Source organism: Corvus brachyrhynchos, unplaced genomic scaffold (assembly GCF_000691975.1).
Source record: "Corvus brachyrhynchos isolate BGI_N302 unplaced genomic scaffold, ASM69197v1 scaffold211, whole genome shotgun sequence".
Taxonomy (NCBI): Eukaryota; Metazoa; Chordata; class Aves; order Passeriformes; family Corvidae; genus Corvus; species Corvus brachyrhynchos.
Window position 1 is genome coordinate 347005 of NW_008236211.1, and position 8085 is coordinate 355089.

Sequence of the window (8085 nt, forward strand, 5' to 3'; positions counted from 1 at the left end):
CCACCTCGCCCGACATAGGCCAGGGCTCACTCGTGACCGGGCTGTCTGAGTGCAACCAGTTGGCCAGCTCCATGGGCAACGTCATGTCCTTCTCCGTGACCGTCACCACCATTCCCACCGGCCAGGCTGTGAACTCCGGCGGCCACGGGCAGAGCCTCCCGGTGCAGCCGTTCGCCGAGGACGGCGGCATGGAGGATCCCCCTTCCAAATGTTACTGCAGGTTGAAAGCCATGATCATGTGCAAGGGCTGCGGTGCCTTCTGCCATGACGACTGCATCGGCCCCTCCAAGCTCTGTGTCTCCTGCCTCGTCGTGCGGTAACAGGGGCGGCACGTGGGGAACAGGACGGCTTCCTCCAGGGGCTGCTTTCGGAAGTATCTTGGGAAGAAACAGGAATTTTACTGCCTTGCACAAGAGACACGTTACTGAATCAGGAATACAGAGTAGAGTCCTTCTTTCATTAACGAAAGAGCACCTTCTTGTACAGGGAGTCGAAATCGCGCTCGACTACGTGAATTGTGACAAGAGTTTGCACTTAAGGAATTATGTAAATATGCCACATTATTTTGTTTAAAGATATTTTTTCAATCTTTTAGGAGATAGTGTTTGACTTGTACTGCAGTTCCAGTAACCCCAGCCTGCTCTGAGCATGTTTGCTGAGCTCTGCTCTCCCCGGGGGATCCAGCCCATAGCCCATTGTTGGTCTTCTCTTGGCAAAGGGAATGGGATAATCAGAGTCCGGCCGTGTGTGGTGATGGAGCACCAAGGCAGGAGCCCTGAGCAGGCTCCCTTGGCTGCTCCCAGTTCAAATCCCCGGGAACGGGGAGGCACCACCGATGGGGTGCCAGCATTTCCATCCATTGCCTTTCCCCTGTGACCTGGCTGTTCCCAGAAGGCTCCTGGGCTGTGCAATACGGGCTGGTGTTCCTGGTTTGCAAACCCCTCTTCTCCCAGTAACCGAGCTGAAGGGAGGTGGGGTCCGGCTGTGCTGCTGGTGGAACTGCAAGAAGGAGCTGTACTGACCATGGGGTTGGGGGTCACCAGAACAGCTCAGTCTGGGTCTGTGGGTGTCCCACCAGAGCAGGGGTCACACAGCTGTGCTTGGCCTGGCAGGACTGGGCAGGAATCTGCTCCTGGGCATTCCCTGGGAGCTGCCATCCCACGGCCCAGAGCCAGCTGCTCTTGGGACACGGGGGCAGGTGAAGGGCACGAAGCATCACTCTTGGTCCTGGCGTGCTCTGGGAAGCGCTTTGTGCTTGTCCAAACACCCCCATGGTCAGACATCTCCAGTCTCTATCCAAGATTTTGTATTTTCTGGGTGTAGGTAAAGGCAAATGAGTGTCAGCCTGGGCCTTGCTGGGCGGCTCTTTGTGTTTGGAATACCAAATTGGGCTGAGCTCAGCTCAGCTGGGGCTCAGCTGAGGGAGGGGTGCTGGGGCAGCCCCTCAGACCTGACCAGGGACATGGCTGGTGACACCTGTACTCCCTGTCAGTTCCTGGATTCCTTCACTTGGACTGATGGAAATCAAAGCACAGCGGCCCCGTGTTCCCGGGAGCTGAGGATGCTGATGGAGCACGAGTCACTCAAGGGCTGTTCCTCTGCCGGGGCGGGTGGGGGCCTTGCTGCACCCTGGTCAGGGAACAGAGCTATGTATGTTTGTGATGGAGAAGCACTGAATTCACTTTTAATCCAAAGGCCTTTTAAAGCTGAAGCAATATTCCCACAGCAGTGGGGCAGCTGAGTGTGCACGGGGTTCTCAGCCTTCCCTTCCCCTCTCCTTGGTACTACTGCTCCCCACCCCTTCTCCCCAGGAACCTGGCACTGGTGGTGAGGAGCAGAAGTAATTCCCTGGGTGATTTTCCAAGGAACAAGTGGTGTCCAAGGCTGCCAGAGCTCCAGGAGCCTTTGGACAACGCTCTCAGGCAGATTGCTGGGGTGTCTGTGCAGGGTCAGGAGTTGGGCTGGATGGTCCCTGTGGATCCCTTGCAGCACAGCATATTCCATGACTGTCATTTAGTTGGTGATGATAAGGAAAAGGGAGTTGCAGACTTGATCCCATGGTAGCAGGAGCGTTTCCTTCCCTGCCCAGGGAGTGCAGCCGCCTCCAGAGCAGCAGGAGCTGCAGCATCACCTGCTCTGGGTTCCGTCATCTTAAATTTATTGCGGAGCAGTGACCCCCACTGTCGTGATTCCACATCACTGCTCGAGCATCCTGTGGTGAGGAGGATTTAGGGATTAGAAATGAACTCAATTTTTTAAATCTAAAACTGAAATCTCAATAAATTGCACAGGATTGTCCCCACGAGCATCTCACACCCATGGTGGTGGTGGTGGTGGTGGTAGCCCGAGAACCCCCGGCCTGTGCGTGTTCCTGCCACTTCCCGCTTCCAGCTCTTGTTCAGGAAGAGGAATTCCTGCATTTTTGTAAACCTGCGGACGCAGTGTGGGCTGGTTTGGAGCTGAGAGCAGGATCTGTCCATTCCTCCCTCAGGCCTCACCCAGACAGGAAGGAAGTTCCTTCCTGTGATCGTGGACAGACACTTCCATTCCTGGCTGGGACAGCCCGGGAGAGTCCAGTGCGCAGTTTGGTCCTGGTTATGCAACTCACCGAGTCGTTCTCAGGGGAGAGGGAGGGGTTTCGCTGCACGCTTGGGTCACTTCTGGTCTTGCCTTGGCTCCTCTCAGGGTGTTTTTCCAGGCTGCTGGAGAGGGAGAAGCAGAGGATGAGGAGGGATCTGTGGCCCTGAGCACTCACAGGCGTTCCAGCTGCTGCAGCTGCCTCTGGAAAACTCTTCCAGAGCTCCCCTGGCGTTTCCCAAACCGTCACCGCCCTGGCTGTGGCTCCAGCTGGTTCCTCCCGTTGGATTTCCAGCTGTCCTCTGCTGAGTGTGGATTGGGGTTGCTGTGCCCGTTCCCTGGCAGCGCAGGGAGCAGCAGTTCCCTGAGCCATCCCATGGGAATGTGCCCATCTGGCCTGGCCATGCCAGGAGGGGCTGACCTGCGGTGGGACAGTCGGTGATCCTGGATGTGGAGGTGGCCCCAGGCTGGCGTTGGCCGGGGTAGGATCGTGTTGGTGACTCGGGAGTTCACACCTGTCAGTGCCTTAGTTCCATTTCATGGATCAACACTTTGCTTGGGCTACTTTTCTTCCGTTTCTTTTTAAGGAAATCGATTCTCTCGGTGCCCGCCTGAGGTTTGAGCACGCTCCTGGTGCAGCCTGGCGGAGCATCTCCGTGGGTGAGCAGAGGGCACCGAGTGTGAGGGAATTGTTCGGGATAACGGGCTCAGTGTAATAATCCCTGAGGTACTCCCTGGAATAGGGACAGAGCCCTGGAAGTTCCGCATGTGCTGCAGCTGGGTGTGGGATGATGGGTTTCAGAAGGGGGAATGCTGCAGCCTGTGCAGTTCCTGGGGTGGGATCAGCCTGTCCCACTGCTGAGGCTCCTTCCCATCATCCGCCCTTCCCACAGACAGTAAATCCACCTCCACACGGGATTTATAATAAAGGGATGTCGTGACGGGGTTTAAAGCATTAGACTGTGGTCCCCCAGGAGGAATGAATTTAACAGCACTGCAGGGAATGGTGGCATCAAAAATCCGGGATTTCCAGAGCCTGATGTCAGAGTGTTTGTGGCAGGGAAAGGAACCTGAGTAAGGGAAGAGGTTTCAGTTTCCCTTTTCAGGACACAGAACTGGAATTGGAGCCTGACCAACGCTTCGCTTCCCAGCCCCAAACCCCATGGACACCGGAGGCGCCAGCGCGGCTCTGGGGGCTCAGGTTTTGAGCCAGGGGGGCAGCAAGGGAAGGAATTTTACCGTCCCTCCTGGAATTCACAGGAAAGAGGAGGTTCCAAGCAGTTGCACTGGTTGGGGAGTTGGATTTTTTTTGGTTGCACAAAACAGCTGCTGGAGCAGCAGTTCCTGGTCAGGTCGTTACTGGGAGGGGCGCTCAGGAGGGATCCTCAGGAGGGAGGCAGCAAAGACAGCCCCGGGCCGGGAGGGTGGAGCGGGTTTGGGGCTTCTCTCCTCCGGGGAGGCTCAGGCCGATGGTTCCTGTGACCCACGGGAAGGTCGGGAGAACAGGACCGGGCTGGGGTTTCCCGCTGCAGGATCCCACAGCGGGAATGTGGGAGGGTCCCGAGCGATCACTTTGATTAGCACAGATCAATCGCGGGTGGGCAGAGCGCTCCGAGTGCGGCTCGGGCGGGTGCCGGGAGGGAGCGGCCCCGAGCGTTCCTCGGTCCCTGGGTTGTTTTTAATGCTTACGTTTGCTATTCGTGCAGAGCGAGTCTAAGAGCTTACAGTAATATATTTTAAGTAATATATATTTTAGTATCTGTAAAGAGCGGGCAAAGGAGGGGTTCTGAGGTGGTGACAGGGTACCGGAGGGCAGTTCCTCGGCCAGGCCAGCGGGGGTTACTGCAGCACAACTGAGAAGATTCATTTCCTGCCGTTAATGCAATAAAAACGGGAATTCTCACAAAGAAGCAATCCAATACTGTTTCCCAGAGGCTTTTCCTGTGTGGACAACAGGCCTGTAAACACAGTTCCAAAAATTCTAAACCTTTGTCTTTTGCCTTTTTAAAAGGGACTTCGATTGGGCTTGAGGGTCTGTACAGCAAAATCGAGGTGACACCATTTGAAAATGTATTTTTACACAAATAATATAGAAAAAAAATCATATTTTACATAAGAATTTTAAGTATTTGAAATATGTGTATATATATACTGTATGTACTTCGTATATGTTTTATTTTACATTTTCAATGTATTAAAAAGTATTTGAGCTGGTTGGATCTGAGATGTAATAGTGTTTAAAAACACAAAACCAAGGGAAAGGAGCCTGGGGGGAGAGCGGGTGGGAGCTCTGCAGGGAAGCACAAGCCCAGAGCAAAGGGCTTGGGGAAGGTTTTAGCAGTTTGAGAGCCTTCAGACACTTCCCAGTCCTGTGTCCTGCCTGTGTTGCTGTAAATGGTTCTGTTTTCCTCGTGACCACCTGGAGTGATCCACGTGGGAAGACCAGGAGCCGGGATGGATCCTCCCCACAACGATGGCCCTGCACAGCCAAAGCTGCTGCAGCCCTGCTCGGCCAAACCCAGCCCAGAGCAACTGGGTTTGCTCCAGCCCTGGAATGGGAGTAAATGGGGGGATTCTCCACAGAATCATTTAGGTTGGAAAAGACCTCCAAGCTCGTGGAATCCAACCTTTGACTGACGCCAGCCTGCGGGAGCCTCTCGTGGTGCTTACAGGGGATTCAGACACCAAACCTCCATCAGTGATTTCAGGGGAACTCCAGCAAAGCTGGGGATTTCTTCACTCTGCAGGGCTTTTGGTGAAAATCTCCCTGCAGAGGTCAATGCATCTTGGCAGCTGTCAGAATTGAATTCCCATTGGGAGCGGGGTCCCACCAGGGCACTGAGAGCAGGCTGAGGGGTCTGACCAGACGCAGCTCCATGTGCTGCAAATCCCAGCTCCTCCTGGAGCTCTTCCTTGGGCCCAGCAGCCAATCCCCCAGCACTGGAGGTGCCAATCTGGGGAGCAGGAGGAGACCCCTGGAGCGCCTGGCCCCAGGCTGCACCCAGCCAGGGAACACAGTCCCTGCTGAGGGAGGGTGGGGGCAGATTGGAGCCCAGAGGTGGCTGCACCAGCCCCATGCCCTGCTCTGTGAGGCCCTTGTTGGCTCAGGTGAATCTCAAATGACATTTATTCCATTTAATCCAGTGAGTGTTCCGGGATCCTGTCTGTAACCCAGAGCTGGGTGCAGCGGTTCTGCCCCTGGGATGTGCAGGGGAGGAAATGAGGTGGGAAAAGGAGCAGTGTGAACGTATCAGGGTCAAAGGTACAAAAATGACCCCTGGAAAGGTGTGGAACTGGTACTTCTGTCCTTGATTGTTGTTGGGATGTCCTGCAAAGACAAACCGTGGCACCCAGCTGTCAGAGCTGCGCTGGGCAGGATGGGGACTTGAACCACCCCTGCACTGAGAGGAGAATGCAGGGGCTGGGCAGGGCTGTCCCTCCTGTGCCTCAGCTCCGTGTCCAGAGGGATCCTGCCTTCATCCCAGACCTCCTCATCCCAGCTGCCTGCCCCACCTGCAAAGCCACCTCACACCTGAGAGGGAATGACAGCCTTGAGAGTTGGTTCCTATTTAAGGTACATGGGTGAGATAAAATATAAAATGGCGAAGTGTTGGAGCTGCTGCACTTCCGAACAAACCTCCCGTATTCCCCTGGTACTGCTGCCCCTCCCAGCCCTCCCCTCCCAGTGCAAAACTCAACTGAACTGGTCTCCTTTGCCTTTCAGTTCTGACTTCTCTGATGGTGCATTGCGGATTTTATAGTGGAAAAGGTGGGCTGAGAGCTTTTTACCTTTGGAGGGCTCTGGGCTCCTCCAGGCGTGATCCCAGGGATGTGATCCCCCGGGCAGTGAACGTGCTGCAGCTACCACAGCTTCCTGCGGGCCTGCTTCCCAGTGGATGGGATTCACCTGTCCTGATGGGATGGGTGCTACCTTGAGCCTCATGGACACAGGTTTTAATCTGGTGTCCAGAGGTGTCCCAAGGATGAGCTCACAAACCGACTCCGTAGCACTTCCAGACCACCTTATACAATGTATAAAATTCCACCTTAGCATCTGGCACAGAGGGGGATCCGAGGGCTGCTCCCAACAGCCCATTCCCAACCTGGCACTGGAATACCCGTGCCCTCAGGACATGGCACCAGACAGAATCCTTCCCCGTGGCTCATGTCCTACCGCGGATTCTGTTCCTCCCACAGCGCCGTCTCTGGAAATGAACGTGCGATCCCGTGGTTCCTCAGCACACGGACAGACACGCGTGTGTTTCACCGTCATGGTCCATCTTCTGCTCTCTGAAACCATTTGGGCCTCAACTCCTGCCGATGGGGGTTTTCAGGGATTTCCTTTTGCTTTCCCCCAACAGCGAACTGCACTTCCCTGGCTTTACAAGCCGTGGGCGGCATCTGTTAAATTTTCTTTTGGCACATTTTAAGGGGACAACTTTGGTTTACTACTCAGCCTTAATAAAATCTGCAGTCCCCTCACTTCTTGGGGTCCCAAGACACTTCAGGAACATGGAACTGTATCAAGTGATAGGAACTTGATTTCCCTTAAATGGAGGGATTCAGGGAAACAGGTGTGTAACCAACTCCCCTGATTTCTGACAGGAAAACTCCGAATGCACTTAACAACTCGGTAAAATCAGCAGCACTGAGGAATGTGCAAGAGCTGGGATTTCTTTTCCCTGAATACATTAAAAGTATCAACAATTCTGTATTTTAAGTATGGAAGGGGTTGGAGGCCTGCCAGTGGGAATAATCCACCCCAGCCCTCAGGTGGCATCTTGGTGGCATCACTAGACTTTAATTTCTTCTCCTTTTTAATCACTGTGAGTAATTAATGGCTCTATCTCGTTGTTCAGTAAGTAAAACCCTTTTTTTTTTCTAGCCAGGCAGAATTCCCCTGGGACCCTTGGGAAGAAGGAGGATGGGCACAGCCCACAGAGGAGAGGGAAGCCTGAACTCGCAGTGTCAGAGGCATAAAGAAATAACTAAAGCCATGGCACCATCTGGTGTTTTTCCAGGTTCCAGCACGTCTCCCTATAGCCCACGGCAGACGGCTTTTCCAAATGCTGCTTTGGCTGCTGCTGGGTTTAGGATGTAATGCAGCCAGCTGGAATCACCCTTCCCACCACCCCTCCCTAATTCGGTTCCACTGCCACCCGTGGGGTTGGCTCCGGAATTCCGGGACAAACCGAGCACCGTCATTGGCGCAGACAGCTCGGGATGAGCATCGCCACAGCACCAGCTACAACGTCTCAGCAGCACTTTCCCCTCTCGTTTTCCTATTTTTTGACAAACATCTCCCTCCCACTAGTGCAAACCGTGAATGGTCCCTCCTCTCCACGCTCGGTGTAGGAATTCTCCTCCCTTCCTGCGGGCACAGGCAACGTCTGCAGGAGGAACTGTGGCATTTCCACAGGGAGCAGAAGAGCCGGGAACAGATGCCCGCCGTGCCGGATGCTCCTCAGGAGTCGCTGACGGAGCGGGCGCGGCCGGCACTGTTGGTGC

The 8085-nt window shown here is 54.6% G+C and overlaps 1 protein-coding gene across 1 annotated transcript in view; it reads left to right on the forward strand.

The window, feature by feature from the left end:
- Nucleotides 1-4615, forward strand: part of ASXL2 (additional sex combs like 2, transcriptional regulator) — a 73053-nt gene extending 68438 nt beyond the window's left edge. The window contains exon 17 of the mRNA XM_017743412.1: nucleotides 1-4615. Coding sequence (XP_017598901.1) covers nucleotides 1-320 — 320 coding nt within the window. The 3' untranslated portion in view covers nucleotides 321-4615.
- The last annotated feature ends 3470 nt before the right edge of the window (nucleotides 4616-8085 follow it).